The sequence below is a fragment of the Dama dama genome, chromosome 5, assembly GCF_033118175.1.
Source record: "Dama dama isolate Ldn47 chromosome 5, ASM3311817v1, whole genome shotgun sequence".
In the NCBI taxonomy this organism is placed as follows: domain Eukaryota; kingdom Metazoa; phylum Chordata; class Mammalia; order Artiodactyla; family Cervidae; genus Dama; species Dama dama.
In genome coordinates, this window is record NC_083685.1 from 62,898,322 (window position 1) to 62,925,549 (window position 27,228).

At 34.1% G+C, this 27,228-nt stretch overlaps 1 protein-coding gene across 2 annotated transcripts in view; it reads right to left on the reverse strand.

Moving 5' to 3' along the window:
• LRBA (LPS responsive beige-like anchor protein) overlaps window positions 1-27,228 on the reverse strand; it is a 725,050-nt gene that overhangs the window by 500,166 nt on the left and 197,656 nt on the right. For both annotated transcript variants that reach the window (XM_061142480.1, XM_061142479.1), the window contains exons 33-34: window positions 25,207-25,340; window positions 17,975-18,036 (exon numbers count right to left, since the gene is read on the reverse strand). In XM_061142480.1, coding sequence (XP_060998463.1) covers window positions 17,975-18,036; window positions 25,207-25,340 — 196 coding nt within the window. The remainder of the gene's footprint in view (window positions 1-17,974; window positions 18,037-25,206; window positions 25,341-27,228) is intronic.

The following is a 27,228-nucleotide window of genomic DNA, read 5'->3' on the forward strand; positions in this document are numbered from 1 at the left end:
GTTTCGATGATTTTTGTGAACATACATAAAACTGTACATCAAGTTTATACAAGTATTATGGTTTAGCTTATAAGTTAAATATGTGGATAACAACAAGGTAAAAAGAGAAAAGAAAGAGAAATTCTATTAAAGTTAGGTTAGCAAATGGTTCAGTTCTATAACTGTTTATTTAACAAACACTTTTGAATATTTACTATGTGCACGGAATTGAACAGTGAGAACATAACTTTTTATAGGATTGACAAAATAAAGAATGCAAGGGTTTAAAAGTCCAAAAAGTGGAAATAACCATGCAATGAATTATGATTACTGAATAGTTTAAATTATTTGTACACAATCTATCAAAAAACCGATGATCCCCTGCTGTGATGTTTAAGTATACTTTAAAATTAACTTATTTACAAGTTTCTGTAAAAATATGTTTTTAAGCTTTTCAGAAAAACATATATACTTCAGTCCACTTATCTGAAAGTTCAGTCCACTTATCTGAAAGATATTTGAAAGTTATCTTTCAAATAACTTGCAACCTGGCATCAATATTATCAAGACAGTTCACTAATCAATAAAGAAAGCTTAATTTCAATAAAGGTGCCAAAGTTGCTCTAACCCTTTCCAGCAACAAGGTCTCAACAGATGATCATCATTAAGCTTATATCAGGGTTTCACATGCAGCAGCTATATAAATGTGTCCTATTAGTACATAGTCAGTCCGTTTGGCAACTGCAGTTCTCCAGACATGTGGCAATGCTGCCCTTTGAGGTCTGAAGTCAAGTCTTTAGGGAATCTCAAAAGCCTGCACTGAAATTACAAGGAGTGTTCGTTCATTATGGACTGCTGGAGAGGAAACATGAAAGACTTCCATGAAAGCTATATAAAACAGCTAACTTATTTTTTCAAAGTTTTCTAAACTATCTCATGGACTCAGCTACAATAAAAAGTATTTAGCAACTGAATTATTTTTAAAAGCATGACTTTCAGGACATGAGTACAAACAGCTTTCTTCATGTCCCCCCATCCCCCACCCCAATACACCTAATATTCCTTTTACAGGAATCATCAAGTTTTTTGTGACCTGGGAGAGAATAAAATTTACTTTACACCTCTAAATTCTTTCTACAGATCACTGTAAACTTTTATAAAATGAAGGTATTTTTAGAGACAAAGTTTTCTTTTCTAATATTAATTCTGAATAACATACACAGCTACTTAAACTCAGCCATGTATATGTTTCTTTTTAGATGCCTCATTTTTTTTATTCAAAAAGGCTGCCTCTTTTTCATTTTCATTCCATTTAAAACTAATCATAAAAAGTTGTAAAAACTAGATTATATTAATTACTACCTCATCTATGAAATGGCATTTAGCAGATAACACTATAGAAAGTATATGAAGATTCAAATTTTTTAAATTAAAAGAAGAATGTCAATTAATTGACAGTCGAGAGTTCAAAGAAATTTCATGTCTCAGGATTTGAAAAACAGAATAAATATACTTTCTATTTAATAGTTGCTGTCATTTTAACTTTCTGAATGTATAGACACTTTTTAACTTGAGAACAGTTATTTATTGAATTCTGCAACAAAACAAAGACTATTAGAGAATACTTCAGTAACAAATCTCTAAAATGTTACATAAAATTCATTAGCTTGCCTCAATCATTCCTTGAATTCACATATATGTTGGTTTCTGACAGCCTAATTCCAAAAAGCAATTACAACCTCCATCCATATGTAAAAAGATAACAGAAAGCAAGTACATTAAACCCATTTAAAAGAATAAAAATCTAAAGAAAACAGATTACGAATGATTTATATGAATGCCTAGTGCTGAAGTTAATTACAAGTAACCCAATAAAATAGTGCCTTTATTATTGTACAGCAAGTAATAGCTCTAGATGTAAAAACCAGAACTCTTTCTGCTGACTTTTGCATGCCCAATCCCACGGCACACAACATTAAGAATTAAACATGTAGTAAATAAGGCATATAGAAAACAGCAGTTTTTAACTAAAAGCAGAAAACTCTCCTGCTGTTTAACCATTTGGAGTCTCCCACTCTCAACAGTGACCACTGTAAACTGATACTATGTACTCACTGAGTAAATTCCTCATTTAATAAAAAGTGAGAGTTCATTTCAGTATTAAAAGTTTTATATAAAATGAAAAATAACTGTGAAATAGTATTCAATAGCAGAAAATGAAGAATCATTTCTGTTTACGCTACGAAATGATAGCTCAGAATCTAATGTTTCCAAACCTCATACTACATCTACCAATCAAGCTTTGAGTCCTGATTTTAAAGTATGCTATTATATCTGAGACGCATACATTATGTGCTGTAGTAACACGTCATAGTTGTCAACAGCCACAATCTATAGCCAATCATAGTACATTTAATGACTTTCCTGAAGAGGAATAAAACCTTTCAGTACAGAATGATTCCATAATTCTTTCAAATGTTTATCAATGCACCTAATAAGATACTAGTTCGTATAAATTTTGAGTTCAAAAAATCCTAAAACATACTATGATAAACATCACCCTTGTAGGTCATTCTGAACTGTAACATAACTAAAATAGTGACACGAATACTTAAAAACCTCCTTTTGTTGTACAAATAACTCAGAACAGATAATCAAATGGTGGATCTCTCTGGCAGTATTATATTCATATTAATTTCATCTCCATTAGAAATGCATGCAATATTAGCTTATTTACATTTTTTTTTTCTGGGTCAGTAACTTCACAAATTGGAATGCGTCTCAACCACAGTGAAATTCTTTACAGGTAGCGATGTCTATCTCCTGGGGTTCTCAATAGTACCTGACTCAATTTCCTTATAACAAACATTCAAATGTTTGGTAAACAGATCATAATTTAACACTGTGAGGTGAACAAGCGTGGCACCGACAACACTCACTCAACAGATTATTCATTTGTTGCGGCTGTTACAACAAATCGTCAGGAACTTGGTAGCTTAAAATACTAGAAATCTGTTCTCTCACAGTTCTAGAGGCCAGGAGTCCAAAATGAGCTTCACTGAGCCAAAATCAGTTATCAGGAGAACCTATTCCTTTCCTCTTCCAAGCTTCTGGCCGCTGTCAGCAGCCCTTGGCTTGTGGCCACTCTGCTCCATCCTCACACTGCCTCCTCCTCTGGGTTCGGCTCACTTCAGTTTAATCGCTCAGTCGTGTCTGATTCTTTGTGACCCCATAGACTGCAGCACACCAAGCCTCCCTGTCCATCACCAATTCCCGGAGTTTACTAAAACTCACGTCCATTGAGTTGGTGATGCCATCCAACCATCTCATCCTCTGTCATCCCCTTCTCCTCCTGTCTTCAATCTTCCCCAGCATCACGGTCTTTTCTAATGAGACAGTTCTTCGCATCAGGTGGCCAAAGTATTGGAGTTTCAGCTTCAACATCAGTCCTTCCAATGAACACTCAGGACCGATCTCCTTTAGGATGGACTGGCTGGATCTCCTTGCAGTCCAAAGGACTCTCAAGAGTCCTCTCCAACAGCACAGTTCAAAAGCATCAATCCTTCGGCACTCAGCTTTCTTTATAGACCAACTCTCACATCCGTACATGACCACTGGAAAAATAATAGCCTTGACTAGATGGACCTTTGTTGGCAAAGTAATATCTCTGCTTTTTTAATATGCTGTCTAGGTTGGTCATAGCTTTCCTTTCAAAGAGTAAGTGTCTTTTAATTTCATGGCTGCAATCACCATCTGCAGTGATTTTGGAGTCCAGAAAAATAGTCTGACACTGTTTCCACTTTTTCCCCATCTATTTCCCATGAAGTGATGGGACCAGATGCCATGATCTTAGTTTTCTGAATATTGAGCTTTAAGCCAACTTTTTCACTCTCCTCTTTCACTTTCATCAAGAGGCTCTTTAGTACTTCTTCACTTTCTGCCATAAGGGTGATGTCATCTGCATATGTGAGGTTATTGATATTTCTCCCAGCCGTCTTGATTCCAGTCTGTGCTTCATCCAGTCCAGCGTTTCTCACGATGTACTCTGCATATAAGTTAAATAAGCAGAGTGACAACACACAGCCTTGACATACTCCTTTCCCTACTTGGAACCAATCTGTTGTTCCATGTCCAGTTCTAATTATTGCTTCCTGACCTGCATACAGGTTTCTCAGGAGGCAGGTCAGGTGGTCTGATATTCCCTCCTCTGGGTGCCTATCTCTAATCTCCCCAGACTCTGATAAGGCTACCCATGGCAGCACATTTAGTGGCCATCCAAATAATTCAGGAGTATCCCCTCATCTCAAAAACCTTAACATTATCACACAAAGATCCTTTTTCCAAATAAGGTTAACATTCACAGGTTGCAGAGATTTGACATGGATAACTTCAGGGAGTCGTTTTTCAGAATATCACAAAAGAAACCAAATTAAAAGAAGAGAGAGTGCAAGTTGAAGAAAAGTGAAGTTTACTATTTGAATTCAGCAAAACTCAAAAGATGTAAAAGAAATAAAAGCATTTTTTTTTTAATTAGTATACTATGGTAAAAGTTGGAAAATTTTTTAAGCAAGTCAAATTGGGCTACAAGTGTTGGTTCTAACAGTGATTACTGAGTTGTGACTGGTTTTGTTCTCAGTTCCAGAGATTTCAGTACCAAGCTGTAAGAAATTGAAATCTGAGCAGAGGGCTTCTCTGGTGGCTCAGACAGTAAAGAACTTCCCTGCAATTTGGAAGACACAACAGCTTTGATTCCTGGATCAGGAAGATCCTGTGCGGAGGGCATGGCAACCCACTCCAGTATTCTTGCCTAGAAAATCCCATGGACAGAGGAGCTTGCAGGGCTACAGTCCATGGGGTCGCAAGGAGTCATACAAGACAAAGCTACTAGCACTTTCACATTCAAGATACAGGAAACAAGCACATATCATTAAGAACAACTCCTAATAATTAGCAGAAAAGCAACAACAGCACTGTCAAATGTCCAAATAAGTAAGGCAGCAGTTCAGACTTGGTTAAGATACAAATAAGAATTAGAAAGTGTCTTTGTATAAAAAAAAAAAAATTCCCTCCATTATTTTACTTTCTCACTGCCAATGACCAACCTCCTGTTTTCTTCCTTAACGTACAAAAACAGAAACCTGTGCTGACAAACTAAACTAGAAAGTAGTGCTATAAAACAACAATAGCAAATCTTTTCAATAGATACAAATAGGACACAACTCTGAAAGATGAAGCAGAGCTGTAAGCTTTCTTAGATTTTTCATCTCCCCTCTGGAGAAAAGAACAATAAGAAACCAGAATTAAGTTTGCTCTGAACTATATAGTATCTTGAGTAAGAATAACCTGACAAATTAACAAACCTAACAAGACAACAGTGCTGCTTTAACTCAATGTCTAATGAAAATTTGAGCTTCCAATAAAATTTCTTCAAAAATACATAATTACTATCAAAAAGAATGTACTATGCATTCAATATTTAGGGCAATGGCATGCATTTTTATACTTTATATGTAAAAGCACATTGTGGAAAGTAAGACATCAGGAGAACGTGAGAACAGACTCAGGTTTAGGCAGCTTGGTTTTCTGGTAAAATATTCAGAAATTGACAAGATATACATAACAGATATATCAAATATCTGAATACTACTTACAAGGCAGCAGAGAAATAAGCATAAACTAAAATAAAATGCATATTAGAGACCTTGAAAATAAGGCAGTGAAGTTTGAATTTGGTAAGTCAGTAAAAGAGAACCTCTCTTGGAAAGGAATTACAAAGAGATTCTTGTCAGAAAATAACTTTATTGGTGCATAACTGAAAGAGGTAAAAATGAACAGAAAGGAAAAAGGCCACTTCCCTACCTCAGGATAAGCTAAGTCAGAATTTGTGATTCTCTATGGAGACCTTTTTCAAATGATACCTTTTATGCCTGCCTGTCTCCCCCAGTTATGACAGGACTCAGGGTGAGAATCATCACAATGAGCAACTGTTAATGATGATATAACTGGTCAGGGGAAAAAAAAAAAGATAATAATCAGTGACCTCGGTTAACTGTTATAAAAGTATTTCTCACCTAGGGTAACACAGGAGGTGTGTTGAAAGTAATGCAGTATACATAAAAAGCACTCACGTATACAAAAGACATCTTTAAGAAAATCATTCAAGTTCTAATCCCTGGAATGACACCCATGTCAGTTGTATTCAGGCACACTTAGCTGACTTCCAAAAGGCAGCAATGCTATAGGAAACAGTGAGACCATGTCTACATGTCTACATGAAAACAGCCCAAAACTGCAAGTTTATGGGCTTTCTCATAGCTCTAATATTCTCTGGTTTAAGATGAAAATTGATTAGACTGGGCATATAGTCACAGAAAGAACAGAAAAGAATGAGCGAGTCACTGCAGAAAATAATGGTGGGCTGAAGCAAATATCTGAAACGTCCAGTATCATGAAAAGAAAACAAAAGACACTCAAAGTACTGAATAAGGAGAGAGGATTTTATGAGCTGTTAAAAACACTTAGATTCAGAATCTAATAATTTTAATTTACAACCTACTTCGTTCAATGGACTGTTCTACATACTTTTAGATACATTGTCTAATATAATCTTTATTACACTCATTTCACTCATAAGAAACTGATTTTCAAGCAAGTGAAGTAATTTACCCATGGTTACAGAGTTAATATGTGGTAGAGGGAAAACATTCTATCATCAAAGCATTTTCCTGGGCCCAGCTCTTCCTAAGATCCTTTCTAAAGCCTCTTTTCCTTTTTCCTATTGTTACCCATGATGGAGCCAACAGGCCCCTCTACAAAGTCCACCTCTAGCAACTAAGTAACTACTCGAGAAATAGCCCTCAGGGTTCTGATGCTTGCCTAATCCATGCCTGAATCAAAGTTCAAACTTCAGATTTTGTTAAAACTGCATACATGCTTCTGGAGGTTCGTATTATAAACTGGCAGCTTCACTAAAAATAGTTGCTTGTCTAAAAGGTGCATAATAGATGAAATATATAGGCAACTACTAATATATAATAATTGTCCCTTAATAGTATTATATTCTAACTGTACTAAAAAACTATTCTATCTCAGAGTTAACTGAGGTGAATAGTATAAACACTTTAGGGCTTCCCTGGTAGCTCAGCGGTAAAGAATCGCCTGCCAATGCAGGAGACGCAGCTTCGATCCCTCAATCCAAGAAGATCCCACGTGTGGCAGAGCACTAGGCCTGTGTGCCACAAGTACCGAGCCTGTGCTCTAGGGCCTGGGAGACGCAACTGCTGAAGCCCTCTTGCCCTCGAGCCTGAGTTTCACAAGGAGAGAAGTCATCACAATGAGAAGCCCATACTTCCCAACTACAGAGTAGCCCCTACTTCCAACAGCTAGAGGAGAGCCTTTGATCTTTGCAGCAACAAAGATCAAGCACAAACAAAAAAACCTTTTTTAAAGTAAGAAAATATACATAAAAAATAAAATTTAAAAAATTTTAAATAGTATACATACTTTAAAAGTGACAGCAAAACTTAAATCTATATTTAAGAACTCTAATTACTCTGATTAAAAACATTTATGATCAAACGTATGGTATAATACAGCTGAGCCTTCACAAAGTTATCAGTCTGGTACTAAAACAAAGGCAATCTAAAGCTTTATGCTTTTAATCTAGCCTTTTTGTAACACTTTAACTTCAACAGATTAATTTGAAGTAATAGGGAAAAAAAGGAATAAACAATAAGCAGTAAAAGCTGAGAAATAGAAACTGAGCTATAATCATAACTATATTAAACCAAAGGAAAATATTAGGCTTAGGATATTTCCATCTATACATTCCCCTTTTCTTCTAACTCTCTGCTTAATCCCAAATTTAAAAGACCAGTTGTAAAACGGTAGGGTGCCAAATTAAAGCACACTTTATTTTCAGATGTCTCCATACTCATAGGCTGACTTCCTGTCAGGAAGAGTTCCATTTCACTGAATACCCCAATCAGCAGGGAACTTGCAGAATTAAGTGCCAGTTGATATTACTTTGTTTTGCATTTACCACCCCTGAGAATAATGTTCAAAGATCTAGTTATATAGTCAGCATGGTATCATCCTTCTGACTAGACTGCCAAGCCACGGGGTGTACTGCCAGTTCCACAAAATTTACCTTAAAAGGTGCTGCCTTCTAAACCCTAGTGTGCTAGTGAATCAACAGGATGCCTGTATTTCAGAATAAATCCTGCATCTAGAGCTAAATCATACTTCTCTTTGGTTACAAAGCACTTTAATGCTGGAAAAGTCTGTAACCAGAGTCAAATAAAGATCGATTAATGTTCACTAATTCATCAACTTAAAATTTTTAAAGTGAAATGCAATAATTTAGTCTGATTTATTACATTTTAAATGTTTTGCTGTTGTTTAAAGACAAATGATTTCACCTTATAAAAACAAGTTATAAAAATTTGAATCAAGGAAAACTATAATTTTCTTTACCATATTAGCATAAAGTATAGTTATTAAGCTGGCTTCAAATACTTGACAACTGTTGTAAACTGTCAAGTAAACAACTAAAAATCGTTAGTTACGATTTCTCATGATTGGTTAATACAGCTTCAATCTTAAAGTATCCTCTCCAACTCCCACAGACTTCTTATGCTTCAAAGGTCAGCCAGTTTCTCCTCATGAGGTCAACTATTTCTATTGCACACAAAATTAATTCTAAGCATTCTAATACAGCACACCTATGGTCACAGTCTTTGTACATTATAAGGATAAAGCGTTCACAGCAGCTCTCAGACAAAGTGGGTGATTGTACTGGAAGCCTACTTTTTTGATCCCAGTGTTAATCATCGTCATACTGATTCTCACATATTCACAATAAAAACGCTACAAGCACTGGCAACACATCAGAGACAATCAATTTACATTCATTAATTTCCTATAAATATACTTTAAGGGTGAGGAATAAAAGCATCCAACATAAAAGGAGGGTAACATTATGAAAAGGCTGAAGTATTAAATTACACTGATCCTAGTTGGACCATACTACATATAAACTGGTCTTAAAAGAATCCAACGGCTCTTAAAAGTCTTATTTACATTGGAAAAAGGATGGCTGACTATAAAGAAAATGGAATAATTTATTGACAACATATCAAAGTATAAATGTAAACATTTAATACATTTTGCAAATTTGTTGCCATGCAAGCACTTTCAGCAATCTTTCTACTAAGATACAGATTTGTCTTTTTAAGAAACCAAGTGAGGTACAACAAGATGTTATCATATTTGGGTAAACATCATTTTTAAGAGCCAGAGGTTCACAGTTGTCATAGTCTCTTTATTAGCAGAAGTGGTGATCTCTGAAATGAATGCTGTGTTATTTGAAGCTAGTGAATTAAAAGTGATAGAAATAATTCTACAGAGAGAGGAACACCTACATGCACAAAGTGATTTCTTCATAAAAGGTCATCAGTTGAGACTATTTTAACAGGTCCTTTCATGACTCTTTTAATCAATCTCTTTGAGACCCAAAGCTGATCAGGCGAAGGGATTTAATATGCATCATTTTCTTACTTTACAACATTTAAGTAAGCATAAGGTAAGAGTTCGGGATTAGGATCTGAAGCCCATACATAAGAGCTAAGATGCTTTGCAGATTAAAATAAAATGTAATAGAAGAAAGAAAAGTATTAAATAGGATGGTATCTGTTCCTTAACTAAAATGCTTTCTAATGAATCAAAAACTCATGATTTTTAAAGGAAACTTTACTTAAATAAGGTAAATATATTGATTTATTCAAAAATATCATTAAATGATTTTATTATAATTCTGACATTAAATAAACAAAGTACACAAAATGGACAATAAGAAATGGTTTCCTGACTTCAAGGAGTTTTCAATCTAATAAAAAACCAAGATTTATAATACAGTACAACAAGTATGAAAACAGCTCTGTGTCCATAAATTTTAAGTCTTCTATAGCACTTGTCTCTATAAACTCAGGAGTTCTCTAAATTGATACATTCACAACTTATAACACAATGTTGAAGGCATCTAAGCAAAGAATTACAGAAAAATAAGAGTTAACAGGATTTGGAATTATTTTTATTCTGATTTATTATAAAAGCAAAAATAAAGCCCACATATTAATAAATGAGTATTGTTATTATGTAACATATGGAGAGAAAGATTTTCATTTGTTCTAATGCCAAAATTTATGTACATGTCAAAGATAGAGTTCTTCAGACCAGATCAGAAAAAGAGCAAATCTGTCTGCCATCTATTAATTTAATGAATGTTCCTAAATATACCTGGGTGAATTTGAGCTACCAGCATTCCATTCTCCACTCACTTCTAGGATTAAGGATTATCAACATAGATTTTTCTTGTTTACTATCTTTAGGAATTGTCTTATAGATAAATTACACTTAAAAAAAAACATAAGAACACCACAGATGTCAGTGAAAAGCCCCTGGACAAAGGCGGTGGAGTCACCTTAACTCTTCATTCTGTGACCCTGTGTCTTCAACCGTAACTCTTCAGCCTCTTTAACGACGACTTCATATTGTCATTATATCTATGTCTTGACTGCAAGCTATCTCAAATCCTGATTGCTTGAACGAATAAATGGATGACCATGAAGAATAACAGTCACTGTATAATTCAGCTGTGTAACTACAAACTATGGCTAAAATTTCATTCTACTAAAAAACTGTTAAAAGCTTATTGCTTAAATTTTACTTGTTTATTTAACAAATATTGAAATTTTCTTTCATCAGACACTATCATACACCATTCACATATATATTAATTTCATTTTATTTGGATCTCTTGCACTTCATTTAGTGCATAGCAAAGTTCAGTTCTACAAATGGGTCAATAATAATGTATGTAATATCCCATTAATATAAAATATATATTCTGACCCTGGATTCTGGAATTTATGCTACACACTTAAATATGATTACAGAGCATAAATTATCAGAATAGTGACTAAATGTAAAATGTAATGTAAGTTACTCAATCAATGTAGGAAGTAGCTATATAATCAACTGATGTCAAAATATTTGAATTTATCCTTAACCTTAGGATTAGTTTTACATAAATATTATAAAAATACATGTTTGTGCATGTAAAAATAAACACACAATAAATACACACACATACTTCTGGTTAGACTTGACTTGTTCTAAAAAGAATATGAACTCTTAATATAACTAGCTCTGAACATTTATCTCTTCAGAAACAACATATAAATTAAGCCCAAATTACCTACAAAGGATAGAGAACAAGTAATTGAGATAATTCTTCTGAATGAAGTAAAAATAAATAGTGTTTCATGGGGGGGAAAAAAAAACACAGTTGTAACTTTTGCAAATCTACTGATTTTCTATAATCACTGTGATTGGAGAAGCAGACAAAATCAGAATATGAAAAATGAGGCATTTCCTGTATTATTCTCTGTTTCAATGCTGATATTTATCCTAAACTATATTTTACAAAAATTATCCACGCCCACTATGGCCAAAAAAGGATTCTGTGATCAAATATGCTAATATTATTCCCATACAAATTCAACATAGTTTATTATATACATATTTTATGCATACACAAACACACATACATACATGTATTGACTAAAGGCCTTGAGGGACCCCTCCAGTAAGATCCTAATTAAATTTAAGCCAACATTTTCCAAGCGTATTTTTACCACTCTGCTTCCCTCACAGAACATCAATCATCATCTGACAGCACACACTAGGGTTCGCTATACTGTAAATTCTGGGTAGTGAGAACTGATCAAACAATTACCTAGCAATCACAAATCCAATTTGTGACTCCTTGTTTCCAAACAAGGAAAACTATATAGGTACAGAAAAGAGTACAGGAAATGCTTTAAGAACTTTACTATCTATTGATCCTGATGAAATTATAATAAAAACATAGATAGAACCAGGAAAAAACTTTTGGACTGGAAGGCAAAGGAACCTGAGATGATTTACTCATGAACAGAAATAAAAGTAGAGTTACATTAAACAGGGATTAATAAATAGATTTTTATGCTCCATTCCTATCCCACTCCTTGCCCCTGTGATTCGCTTCTCTTAAAGTCCTCAGAAAACTTCCATGTCTTATCACAATTATTTGCCTCTCATACTAGATTAAAAGCTGGGACCTGTCTTAGAAGCATTCAGTAGGTGTCTGCCAAATAAAAAAAGAAATACCACAAGCAGGTATATCCAGGATTCAGGGCAGATAAGCTGACACAAAGCTCTGCATAAGAGAGAGCATTTGAACTGAGCCTGACAGACAGTGCGTGCACTCATGAGACTGCCGCATCAAAGCTCTATACGGTAAGACTTCCTTACAGGTAAAAAAAATGCATGCTTAAGGAAGTTAGGACATTTATAAGTTGCTCCAATGAGCAACTGAAACTCTAAATTCCTATTTTGTGCTTATCAAAAAAGATAATCCTCTGTTTTACTGACTCAATTATTTCCTTTTAAAAACCATACCATTAAAGCTTTCCAAAAAACCATTAATATTTTCTTAATATTAGATATTGAGTTTTAGTTTAAAAGGCTGAATTGTACCCTAAATACAGCATACTCTTGAGACGTTAAGCACCACAATTAAAAGAAGTAAATCTCCATATATATTAACTTCTACAATATGAAAAATGCATGCACAGTAATAGAAATCAAATCAGTAGCAACTTGAGGTGAAAAGGGTAGGGATTAATTACAAAGGTTCAGGGAACTTTATGAAATGAAATCGTTGTTACATATTTTGGTAAACTCCAGGAGTTGGTGATGGACAGGGAGGCCTGGCGTGCTGCAGTCCACGGGGTCGCAAAGAGTCGGACACAACTGAGCAACTGAACTGAACTGAACATGGTTGTGTATATACCAAAATGCATTAAACTGTACACTTAAAATACTGTAAAATATTACATATACTGTGTATTAATTATGCTTCAGTAAAGCTGATCTTTTTAAAAGAAGTAAATCTGATTCAGGTAAAAGAAAATGAAAAAAAGTAAGACTCTATAAATGAACATGACACCATAATATACAAAAGTATGAGAATATATCATAATGAAAAAGACACAAAGGTCAAATCCCAAAATACAGTGATTTGGGATCAGTGTTGTGGGTGCGAGCATGCCCAGTCGTGCCCAGCTCTTTGCAACACTATGGACAGTGAATGCAGCCTGCCAGGCTCCCATGTCCATGGGATTCTTCACGGGATACTGAAGTGGGGATGCCATTTCCTCCTCCAAAAGATGTTCCCAACCCAAGATCAAGCCCACAACTCCTGCAGGGGCAGGAAGATTCTTTACCACTTGAGCCACCTGGGAAGCCCATGATCACTGTCACCATTCATTTATTAATTATACAATTATTATTTAGTTGAAGAGTAATTATGCTGGAAGTTGGAAATACAGAAGACAAAAACACAGTGCTGCTTTAAGAAACTTAAAAGTCTAACAGGAGAGAAATAAAAATCCTAGGCAACTTAAAGAATGAAATTACTCTAACGTGGGTCAGTGATTGCTCTGGATGTACTTAAGCTGAGAGTTGTGTGGAAGAGATGAGTCAATGAAAGCTTTCCAGAAGACACTGCAGTTTAGCTGGGAGCTGAGTCATTTATTCATCCCATAAACATTCACTGAGCAGTGATCACGTGACAGGACAGCTGGTACTAGGCGCACTTCACAGTTTACCTACAAACTTGGTACATGAAGCAGTTTACCCGGTACACTAGGCACATGCACGCCAGGTTCACAGGAGACCAGAGTACAGAGGGAGACAGCAATAAAAAAGCAGCAGATTAGCACATGTATCCTGAGAACCCATAGCATGCTGAGTGCTACGATGACGTAAAAAGATCAACTCTAGATATGATGATCTGAGAAGAGGGTGATGAAGATGAGTTCAGAGTGATAAGAAACCTACAATTAAGAGTCACTAAAGTTGAAGGAGGGAAATTCTAAGGAAAGGAAAAAACTATGGGCAAGACACAGAATTATGATGGTCCATTTGGATATCTTTAAATAGTTCACATAGCTTGAGAACGGACGTAAGAACAAAGTGATAAGAAATGAGGTCCAAACAGTAAGAGAGGCCTGAGAGTGGAAGATGTCTGTGTGCCATGGTGTACACCTAGCTTGCTGCTGCCCCCGCCCCGCCCTCGGCTTGGTTTTCTTTTTAAATATCTACTTTACTCAAAATACTCATCACCATAAAAAGGAAAAGTTCATGAGATAAAAAAAATCAAGAGCAACAACATTAATATCATATATTTAGAGGGAATAAACTCAAAAGGGAGAAAACAAGAATCAGAGAAAAGAAATTATAGCAGAGTAATGAAAAAGAGAAATGTTTTACTATGAAGAATCAGGAAAAATTTCAAATATAAAACAGAGAGTAAAGAATCATATGAGTGGTGATGACTGGTTCTTATGAATATCATAATTTTAAAATCAATAATTCAGATATAGGAAGAAACAAATCAAAAACGACCAAACCTTTTACTGATACCTCCATACATAAGAAATATTTTCCAAAATACCAACAATCTACATATTCTAATGAAAAATGTATTAAAGAAAAATCAGGCTAATGCTAGATTTTAAATTAACTTTTACTGCTAATTAATTAATCAGATAGGATGTCAGGCCAGACTACCTGGTACTTCTAGTTTTTCTATATACTCTATGCATTTCTGATAAATGGGAAAAGAATAGATGACCTGGCAGAAGGCTCAGACAATAATTTGTGATTTACAGGACATGAATGCAGCCACCCTAAGATTTATCTGACAGCCCTCTCCGATAGTGGACTGTTGAGTATCCGATGGAATGATTTCTAGTCTAGAAAGTCTACTACTGAGTAGCCATACACATTATTTATTTATTAGATGTTTTGGGTTGAAACCATTTTTAAATGATGCACTTCACAATGCAGAGTCATAAATTTAGCTTTAAACCCAAGAAGGGAGGTAGTGTTATTGGAATGTATGTCAGACTGAATTAGGATGAGCAACACAACGCTTTTATAAAGTGGCCTTGAATGCAATGTCAATTCTTTCAAAAATGATATTAATGTCAAATGAGCAGGATACAAACACTTTACACAATGCTGGAGTAATATTACTTGAAACATTTATTTAATATTTTCCTTAAATTCATAGAGATTTTCATATGGTTTACATACATAAACAATAAATATTAGGCAAAAATAAGTTACATGCTTCTGAAAAACTGAATCTGAAATACAATTAAGAACTTGTTCGATTTTTTTCTGTGCATCAGAGAGTATACAGCTTCCTAAAAAGTGTATACACACTTATTTGAAAGAAGATTTAAATTAAGCTTTGGAGCTTAAATATTTCCTGAATGCTTTTATATGAGATTCAACACAGGAATAAACCTTATTTAAAAAAAACACACACACAACTTAACGGAAAAACAATATGCTGAATAATTTAAGAAAGATTTCCAAATCTAAATAATAATAACATTTTGCCTTAGAATGCTAAAATTAAATGGGATAAAAAAATGAAATGGAGCCTAATCAACCTCTTAATGAATGAGTGGATACTGAAAAACATATCCTAGTTGAAGCTTTAACAAAATATACAATGATCTGTTTGGTCTGAAAGACAGCAAACCAAATGTGGTCATTTCCTCATTTCTTAAATTTAGGCTCTAAATTCTCCTTTGTAATAAAATATGGCAGATTTAAACACCCTGTTAAGAAGACTACAGAAAGAAAGTAAGTTTTGAATGGTTTCAAGAAAAATCTTTCAGAAGATGGCTGACTGTCATGAAATTAACATCAACTAATTTGTAAAGTTTTAAATCAAATTTGCAGATGCTAAGTTCATAAGCATATCCCATTATTTATGTGATTAAAAAGGAGTTTTTGACCTGATCTTTCGATCTTTGGCACTCAATCCTCTCCATCTCTTCCTTAAAAAATTGATTAAAATTTTAGCAAGAGGCTAGCTTTTCACTTCCCACCCTATCTCAGACTAAAAAAAATTATCAATCAAACTCAAACCATCCCCACCCAATATCTGCAAAATGTCGACTTCAAATTCTATTTCATATCTCTAAAGCTTTCATGTAAAAAAAGACAGTTCACTTCTTAACAAAATAAATCACTTTTGCAATTGCCAATCTGACCTCTTTGAATTAGGAAAATTCAAAGTGAAAAATGTAATTATCACCCCAGAACAATCTGTATACATCTGGAGCTAATTCTGGCTTCATTTTTCACATCATTTTTCACACTGTGCTACATCTTATAGAGATGCAATGGAAGTATTGAAGAAGTTGTAAAAAAATGTTAAGAACTTCAAATAAACCAATAATGTTTTATTCAAACAAAACTTTGAGACTGACTTTTGCAACTTACTCTAAGTGATCTGCATATCCCATTATATCAGAATAGTATTAAACAGCACCATGACAAAGATGACAAATAGGTGTATTAGAATATGTCATTCTTTACCTTTTCCGCTTCTAACATTCAACTGTGTAATATACTATATTTGAAATAATTTCATGTATGAAGAATATATTCACATTTTCTATACTAGAAAGTGAAACTTCACTATCAAACTCTACCCATGAAACAATAATATCACACTACAAAGAACAAATTCATACTCCTGGGAAGATACATATAAAACTGGAAGCAAATGCTTCTTAAAGTAAGTGTAATTTCATGTCAATGTAAGAATGGCATATGGTAATTTCCATTTAAGAAATAAACAACCAATTATTTCAAATCAGATTACTCAATGGGAAATTTTATCCAGTCAGCTTTTAAAGAAATGGAGTTTTTAAAGGAGATAATTAAATTAAAAACATGATTCTCACTAAATCTAAGAATAATAAGCCCACTACAAACAAAACTACTCTTTACAAGTTCATTATAAAAATCCATTAGATGCAATCTCTAGAAGTAATTGTTCTTATTGCATTTTATTGACAATGCATAGTATTGATTTTTCACACCTTCTATGATTCTTTAATTTGTATTCATGAAATGTCCATCAGCACAGTCTAAATAAATTTGGCAATATAGGCACTAAAATGAATAAATCGATGCAAAGAAACATTAATTTTGCATTATCCTTATTCGTCAGGCAAGTAAACCAGAGGAGTTGTAAATGAAGGTCAAAGGTTTTGAAATGGGTCAGAACCCTTGACCTCTAGACCAATACTCTTCCTATTAATAAAGGCTATTTTAAAGTTTTAAGTAGGGGAATTTACTACCAGCAAGATATCATTTTTAAAAGACTACAAAGAAAACTCTCAATAAAAAACATTCATCTGTTTAACTGCTAAATGGGGGGGGGGGGGGGGGGGAAGCACAGGATGCATGATTTTTATGTAAGTTTTTTTTTTTTTTAATCATTAGAGTTTACCACATGAGGTGTAAGGTTTCTGAACACTGAAAGCAACCTTGGTTTTAGGAATTTATTCACTACATCTTATTATGATGGCTGCCATATTTTTGTTGATGTTTTCCCAAATCTACTGTGTATGTCAAAAATAATTAGCAATGACAAGAATTCAAAATTATTTATCACTCATTTTATAACCTCTGCACAAAAGGGAAGTAAACCCATTATTCCCAGGGGAGTCAGAGTGGCACTCTACAAGGTATAGAAATAAATCTGCTTCTATAACCTTAATACACAAAGCAGAGAAATTGCGCCATCTTAAAATCATTTGATCTGAGCATTTTTAAATGTGGCTTGAAAAACCTGTTTCTCACTCACCTATATACAATTCCTCTCAGCACGTACTTCAAAATTATCTCTTAGTGACAAACACAAGAAGTAATCCTTTTGTAATACCAAGAAATTATTTTATAACTGCAAACTCAAAACTCTATTATAAAAAAAACTTCTAATCAACAATTTTAACTTTCTTGCAAAATGAATTCATTTGAGAATTTACTTAATTCAGCATTTATTCTTGTCACTCACCTGAGAACACAGTAGCATAACCAACTCCACAACTGAACTACTAGACTTCATGCAAACCAGACCTATATTAAAGAGAATTTGTTTTTAATTTTATAAAAACAAACGAGGGATTATTTCTTACACAACTTTGCCCAAATTGGTTTTTAAAATTTAACATATTGCTAAGAACCAAACCTATACATATTTAATGAGTAAACAAAACATTCTGTGATTACTTTAAATTTGGCATAAAAAACACCACAGTCTTTTGCAGCCGATTTCATTTCAGCTTTCAAATTATTAAAACATTAATTACCACTTCAAATACAATGACACTGCACAATACTCATGGAAATGTGCACAACATATGCCATATTGACTCATATCATCTAAATTTTGTTTTGGAGAGAGCTGATTGTTATACATGCAGAGAAGGGAAATGGCTCCCTGACCTTTGCTTTCTCCACCACACTCTCTCCCTTCAACCCTCCAGCTATCAATCAAGTTTCCATTTTGTTTCATGGCAGCAGACATCCCAAACACTCTTATTAGTACCTTGACCTGTGACCTCACTCTAAACCTTAACAGAAATGCAGGCCATTGTCTGTTATACACTCTTGATTTTTTTTTTAATAAATAAATTCACTTACATTTTCTCATTTATGTTTCAAGTTCACCAAAACTATCTCAGGAAGGAACTTTATATACTTAATATGTATCTAAAGAACTCTTTAGTTCTGATTCATAATAAGATTAGTTCAAAGAACATTTTACAACCAATATCTTATAAAAGCAATATCAATAAATAAAAGAACTAAATGACTATCATGCTAGTAATAATTAGAAAAATTATAATTTTTTATTCTATATTTTTCTAAGCAAACATATGTTTAAGTTCAAGTTAATTTAAATATAACAACTTAAATAATTCCCATGGGCCTTATGCACACCACACAATTACCTTATTTCTTTCTAACCAAGTTCTTATGGGCATCCTACCCCATCCTACTCCCCTTGTTTAATCTTTTTGCTCTGTAGTGCTTTCTCCTTCCTTCTTTTACTCATAATGCCTCACATCTGCTAATGGCACATGTTGGCATTCTGTAGCCTTAGAAACAGCATTCAAGTTCAACAGGTTGTTCACTCCCTTCACTTTTTAGAAAAGGCAGAAGCATTTTTCTCCACATCTGAAAAAATGTGTAAATGTGTAACACAGAAATGATGATTAATAGTGCCAGCACTGGCATGAAAATTAGCTACAGAACATCTACATGTTGCATTAAGCAAGCAAGACATTTAAGTAGACTAAACTGTAGTTTCTATAGAGCTGAGATGAGCATACGCCCTCAGGCTAATGCCAAGGCCAAAATGAAGGGTACAGCAATACTCTCGTTACTGGTGTAGTCTTTATTGGTCTGAAAACCTGTCACTTTGCAGAAAACATGAAAGGACGTTTCATATATTTCAACTTCAAAAGCCACTACTTTCAGCAAGTAAATTTAGGTCTTTCTACAATTAGGTCATTATTCCTTATTGCTCTGTCCTAGAGGAACCAGATTTCCTACCAACTTTCCTTTCATTGCAAAGCATTTGGGCCCTGATCTAGCTCAGCCTTTGATATCCACTAAAACAGTGAACCATAATGACTAAAGGGAACTTGGGCCATCCAAAGTTAGAAAGATTTATAGGTTTTGTCTCTCTACAGCGTATGGTAGGATATATACTGTCAAAAAATTACTTATTTCAGTTTTATTTCTCAATAAGATTAGAAAACCAGAGTAAGGGTAATACAACCACATTATCAGTGGAGTTGAATATTCAAAGATAGTTAAGATGTCAAACAATATTTCATAGTTTGATTAAAACAATTCATGTGTTTTTTGGAGTGAGGTTTTCTAGATTTCTAAAGGATGGGTAGGGGGCCAGAGTGGATGGTGTGTTAAATTTTAAATGAGAAATGGCTTCAGAAGACAAAAGAGAGTTTACATCTGACCTTCAATACCTTAAATGCCTAAAGAGGATCAATACCGCAAACACAAATATAAAACCATGGGAGTAAGTAAACAGGAAATAATCTCAATAAGGGACTTGGTATCAGATTGCAAAATTTAATCATATCTCTTTTTGACCTGAATTTTTACCTTTCCGTGACACTGGCTGCACAGATGAAAAAGCAAGAAATGACTTATAAACCAGTAAATCTGTCTTCAGATCTACATTCAGACTTCAAGAATTATCCAAAGGGAGGCCTTCAAACAGCCCTTAGGTGAAGTTGTAAGTTGCTGCAGAAGTATCAATTTTCACTTTATGCACACAAACTACTATTGCCCCAGTCAGCAGAAGGTGAACAAGGTGCTGTAAGTTCAGAGATCTGACCAGACTCATAATCTGACCCTAGGGTTTTATTTTTGATTTTTCACTGATACAGAATTGTAGTCCCTTCAAAAGAAGACATATTGAGTTACCAACGCCAAGAGTTTTATACTCTTGTGGTGTTTCATGACCAAAGACCACTGCAGCTTCTCCACCTCTATTACCATTGTCTTTCCTTACTACTAAATTCAGAACTATTAAATGAATTACCAGATATTAAGCTATCGGTACCTGAGCCCACTGAGATATCTGAACTCCCATGTATACCATGAAAAGTAGGTATGACCATTTACCATCTGGAACACAAGAACCCAGTTTTTTCCTTTATTTAAGTCACTTTAATCTACACAAATATAAAGGAATGGCATAAACATTACTAGAAGTTTTAATAATAATTTAAGCATAAAATCAGTTTTTCTCCGTCTTCCAGGTTTTGAAAGTACTTGCCTATAATTTGGATGCAATTAACTGTTCCCCATGAATCTGTAAACATGATATTCATCTTACAAAAATTAATTATAATTTCAAATAAACTTCTAATAGGTGCAACTTGATTATTAATTCTGGCCCTTTTTTCCCCTGCATTTAAGTAATATGTTTTACCTTTCGTTTCCTCTCGCCCTCCTTTTTGAACTAACATCGTCAAATGCAATATTCTAGGAAGATTGAATTTTGCAAGGTCACTTTCTCTCCTCTAGAATTCCGAAACATTTTCATCTTTAGGTTACGAACACCATTTAGAATGATCAATCAACTGAATTTTTTCACCTCTACGTGAACGGTTCCTTCCAATCGCCCTTGGGTACAAACCCGCTTCAGTAGCTAGTCACTTAGAAATTGCACCAGGCAGGCTGCTGTGCACGCCATCACCAGCAGGGGATGGACACTGCCACAGGCCTTTTCAGCAAAATGGTTTCTGTCACAAAACACTGTATGAATTTTGTAGAATTAACTTGTTCCTGTTGAATGAAATGATGCTGAGAAAATCAATTTCTTTTTTGTCCACAGAAATATACTATGCACTAATGAAGCCTTGAGTTTGATAAAAATTATGAATACTGCTCCCTGTCTCTTCAAATTCAGCCACAGATGGTCCAGTACTTATAAAATGTCTTCTCCTATCAATTTTTTTTCACCTCACCATTCTGGGCAGAAAATAGAAAATTCTGACTTAACTATATTCAGTGAAAGCTAAAAGTAAGACACAAAGCTGGTATCCACAGACTTCTTTTATACCAATATTTCTCAATAATTTTTGAAGAGCCTAAAGAGCATTTCATACCATTTTTTCTTAATTGTGACCCTACGAAATTTTAACCCTAAAAATAAACTATACAGATGTACTGTGAAAGTGAAAGTCACTCAGTCATGTCCAGCTCTTTGCAATCCCATGGACAACAGTCCATGAAATTCTCCAGGCCAGAATACTGGAGTGGGTAGCCTTTCCCTACTTCAGGGGATCTTCCCAACCAGGGATCGAAGCCAGGTATCCCACAATGCAGGTGGCCTCTTTACCAGCTGAGCCACAGGGGAAGCCCCAGATGTACTGTGGTCTATTGGAAAGTCAAAAACAACTGTAATACCTAAGATGTTTTTGCCCTCCCCAAATACCAGCTTTTAATCCAATTGAGAAAACAAGTTTATATCTTCTTAAAACACAATGCAATACTTTGGCAACATAGTAAGAAAACAGAGAGTGATCCAAGATTGATGATTTGGTTTCCTAGTTCACCCTGATGCTGGGAACAGTTCTAATATTCTTGTTTTTTTACTGTTTTAGTCCTTAGCAGAATTAGAAATAACTGATGAGTAATGATAATCAGCAAAATGTTTTAACATACAGGAAAATAAAGATCACAAAAGGCTCATAAAAAAAAGCCAAATGAAATCATTTAAGGTAATTGTCAGATAGAACAAACTTTATTTACAAGTAATCATCTTTTTGTTTTCGGAAGACTTCTTTAAAAACAATAAAAGTAATAAAACATCAACCTTACAAAGGGTTTTTGAAAAGGGGCATTAATACTACTAAAATTGAGCCAATCAGAAATATGTGACTCTAGGCATGATACAACATGAATTATCACATCTAATTAAACTTCAAGCCATTGGAAAACACACAGACTAGAGAGACTGTTAAATGACATCACCAAGAAGAATAGCCACAGAGTCCCAAAATACGGAAACACTCCACAGAACCACCAGTCCTACTTCTGCAGCAAGTCAATAACACGAAATCCAAGGAATACTGGGAAACTATTTGACACTAGCATGGATTTAAGAGACATATCAAATGAAAAAAAATGATTTTCTTGGATCTTAACTGGAAGAAAATCAATTATATAAAAATATCTTTTAAGTAAAGATGAATATGGGCTGAGTATTAAAGGACACTATAGAATTATTATTAATATTACTGGGTATATAAGAAACAATTATTATGTGAGAAAGTATCTTTTTTACATGGGTTATTAATTATTTAGAGGTGAAATTACATGATGTCTGTGGTTGTTTTAAAGACTAAAGGAAAACAAAAGTGAGGTAGATGTAACAGTTATGGCAAAACAAAGATGGTACAGGTAGTCAGCAATAGGAACTATATAAATATTGCAACTCGTACTTTGTAAATACTTTAAATGTTCATTAAAATTATTAATAAAAATAATTTAAAAATTTTAAAGTAATAAGGTTTCAAGTACCTGGTCACACAGCTAGTGACCAACAGGGACTGCAGGCACCTGCCTTTTTTTTAATGGCCACACCACACAGCATGTGGGTTCTTACTTCTCCAACCTGGGATCAAACTCTGCAGTGGAAGCAGGGAGTCTTAACTGCTGGACCACCAGATATATCCCTTCTCCTGACATTTTTAGTTCAAAACTTTTTCACTAGAACTATGCTGCAATAACCTCCCCCTCAAAACTTCTCTGTTTTACAATGTATAAAATTACCACCCAAAGGATTCCTCACAACTTAAAATATATTTGCTATATAAAACTCTTAGATCTATTTGTTATTTTTATGAACACAATCCAGTGAGTAGGCAATGATCTAGTTATTTTTTATAGATGATCAAAAGTATATCATCTTCCTTTTTATCACATTATCAGAATTTATCAATAACAAATTGATTCTAAATTAAATTTTGTTCAAGGACTAGAATTGTCAAGTTTAGTACTTCTGAGTATCTAAGAAGATCCTATTGTGCTAGGTCTATTATAAACTTCAAAGAGCAACTAAACAGCAAAAATGTATTGCTATACTGAAAGGCTATAATTAATACAATCATTTTAGCATTATAAAATGAAATATAATTAACCAGTAGTCATATCACTTTAATAATAAATGTTTGATATATGAAGCATAAATTAGGGTGAATTTCTTCAATGTTATAAATTCACTTCCTTTCAGATTTTATTACTTCATTATGTCAAACAGTTCTTGGCTAAATAATTATATCCTTCAGCAGATACAGTAAATTTCTACCCCAAATTTGGTTCAATGTTTCTAAAACATGAACTTTTTTCCCACATAAATTCAATACTACTCCTTGACTATATGGAAATGATATCAATCATCACCAACCCAATACATACTTACAGCAGGGATGAAGATGAAATTATTTCATAAGCTAATAACTATTTCTTATAGATAGATGTTTTAAGAGCCAAATAAAGTGCTGATATCCCATAGTTAACACTCAAATAAGGATATCTTGAATTATTAACCTAAATATAACTTTCATTAAAAGAGGGGTTTTTTCCCAAGTTTTAAGAAATTCCATAGATAACCTAGTGACTGACTGCCCAACAAACAGTCATGATAACTAAAGCTGTAAGTTGATATTTAAAGATACTATTGTGCTTTCCCATGATTTTTCAGCTTTACAAGAATACATGTCTTATCCATAAAACAGCAAACCTGGATACAGACAAGCCAGATTTAGTGAACAAATACTCCAAACAGCTTTGAATGAAAAGATCAATTTGACATTATCATTGATGAAAGTCCTCTAGCTTCTCCTTTAAAAAATGTTAGCTATGGGAATGAAGATTGGTGTTTTGAAGCCAGTCTGTTTAGCTCAAATAATAAATCTAATTGTTTGAAAAGCTGATCTCTATTGAACTGATTTCTATTGTCTGAGAAATTCAGGGTAAGTCAACTTTCACTTGGTTGAGTTAGCTTCTTGAATATTAAAAAAACACTTAATCTCACAAGTGCTTCATGCTTTAAAAAAAAGAGAAAAGAAAAGCCCCAATACCTCTCCATCCATTCCATAAATGGATGGTTTCCAATCTGCACAGCAATTTACTTCTGCACACTATCTAGTTTGACAGAATCTCAAAGTACCCTACCTAGAAAAGATCAAGTAATCTAGGTATGATACAAGCAAGAGAGAGAAATTATTATTGCTTTTTCTCTTTATTTGTAAAACAGAACTCCACTAGTAAAGACTACTAATGCAATCCTCAATTTCATAACATGTGGCAATACACTGTTGTTTATATAAATCTTAAATTCAAGTAAAATCTCAGGCAAATACACCACTTATTGCTATTAACACTAGTCTCTCGAATTCTCAACTTTCATGGTTAATTTTAATGTATTAAACATGTATTACTTACATTCAATACATTTTCTTTCCTTTATTGTTCCCCAAAACACACAGTAAGAAACCTGCTGCATTCAAATCAGTGATTAAAAAAACCTTGAAAATTTAGAATATCAGCCATGCTATATTCTTTAAAAGATATATACAGATTCCATGAGAAGCCTTGTCAAAGGCTGAAAACAATAAAATCTCATGCCTCTTTTATTATTCATTTCAGTTTTAAACCCTGAAATTTAAATACATACGTGAAGAAAGAAAAATGACTTACTTGTTCCTTCTATAAGCAGTTCTTGTCCATGGCTACCCAAAAGTGTCCGAGAAAGAAAAGGTGCAAAATCTACAAATATCTCTCGCAGAAGAGGAGCTGCCTTTTCCAAAGCATGTTCGAGTCTCTCTGTAATGCTAATGGAAAGATGTTATTAATTATTGTTGATCAATTTTTTAATTTTTAAAATGAGTTTCTGTAAAAATGTAAAATTACATGAAAAACTGAAAATCATCTAATGACTCATTATTGCTATGTATATCATTCCTTCTGCCTGGAATATCCATTTCTATCCTATTGTACATTGCCACCCCTAGTCCTCACAAACAACCTGGCTAACAACCATTCCAAACATTAGCTCTTATTACAAGTCTTAACAGGCTAGTAGAGAGCACTTGATTTTAGCCCCCTGACAACCAAAAAAACTTTTTTATCAAAATTTAACAATCTTCAATCAGATTTTCTATTGACCATGACCATGCACATATATATATATGCAATCCTGTGTGTGTGCATATATGTGTGTGTGTATATGCACACATGTGTTTATACATAAATAGTTGCCAATGTGAGGCAAATTCAAGTTTTGCTTTTTGGAACTTTATGGAAAATTTTTTATCAAATCTTTTATCAAAGTTTATCAATCTTTTATCTAATTTTCTATTGACCATGATTATGCATATATATAGAGAGAGAGATACATACATATACCCACACATACACATATATACATAGTTGCCATGTGAGGCAAACTCAAGTGTGGCTTTTTGGAACTTACTAGAAAATTTTTTTCAATATTTTCAATCTGCGGTTGGTTCAATCCATATCCAACTGTATATATATATAATATTTAATGAGTTAAAAGACCAACCTAGACAGTATATTAAAAAGCAAAGACATGACTTGGTCAACAAAGGTCTGTCTAGTCAAGGCTATGGTTTTTCCAGTAGTCATGTATGGATGTGAGAGTTAAACTATAAAGAAAGCTGAGCGCCGAAGAATTGATGCTTTTGAACTGTGGTGTTGGAGAAGACTCTTGAGAGTCCCTTGGACTGCAAAGAGATCTAACCATTCCATCCTGAAGGAGATCAGTCCTGGGTATTCATTGGAAGGACTGATGCTGAAACTCCAATACTCTGGCCACCTGATGCAAAGAGCTGACTTACTGAAAAGACCCTGATGCTGAGAAAGATTGAAGGCAGGAGGAGAAGGGGACGACAGAGGATGAGATGGTTGGATGGCATCACTGACTCAACGGACATGAGTCTGGGTGAACTCCGGGAGGTGGTGACGGACAAGGAGGCCTGGCGTGCTGCGGTTCATGGGGTCACAGAGAGTCGGACATGACTGAGCGACTGAACTGAACTGAACTGAATGAGTTAAAAAAAAAAGTCCCCTGTGCATTTCAGGAATTCATTTTCTAACTTATGAACCAAACATGTATACAAATAGTCACTACTTATTTATTGTTCCTACAAAGAGTACTTCCTATTTATACTAGCAACAAGAGATGCTACTGAAATTATCAACAGGTAAGCTGCTGGAAACTTCTGTGGTCAACAACCATCTCTTCCCAGGTGCTCCACATAATACTATTTCTCTCTATTGATCTCATGGAGCCTCTTATCCCCGGATGACATCACAACTATGAGCCTACACTTGTAGCACCAAAGTAACTTTACTTGTAAAATGCTATGCATTTTCCGACTGTGGTAAGGCATATATCAAGAGCTCTAGCCACAAAGGCTCTAGTGGTGAAATATATTCACAGCCTTCCAAATGAGAACTTGAAACACATATTCCTAACTAGACAAGATAACAGACAGTAAAAATCTATCTATAATTCAATATCAACATAAACTTATTTCAGCATTTCTAGGGAAGAAGAACAATGAATTTCAAATGTTCAATCTACAATTATATGAAATGTAAGCCATAAGTTACTAACTACCTGTGAAATTAAATATGTTATCCATTCAGCATTTATTGATCACAAATAGCTACTTCTCAGGAAACTTTTACACC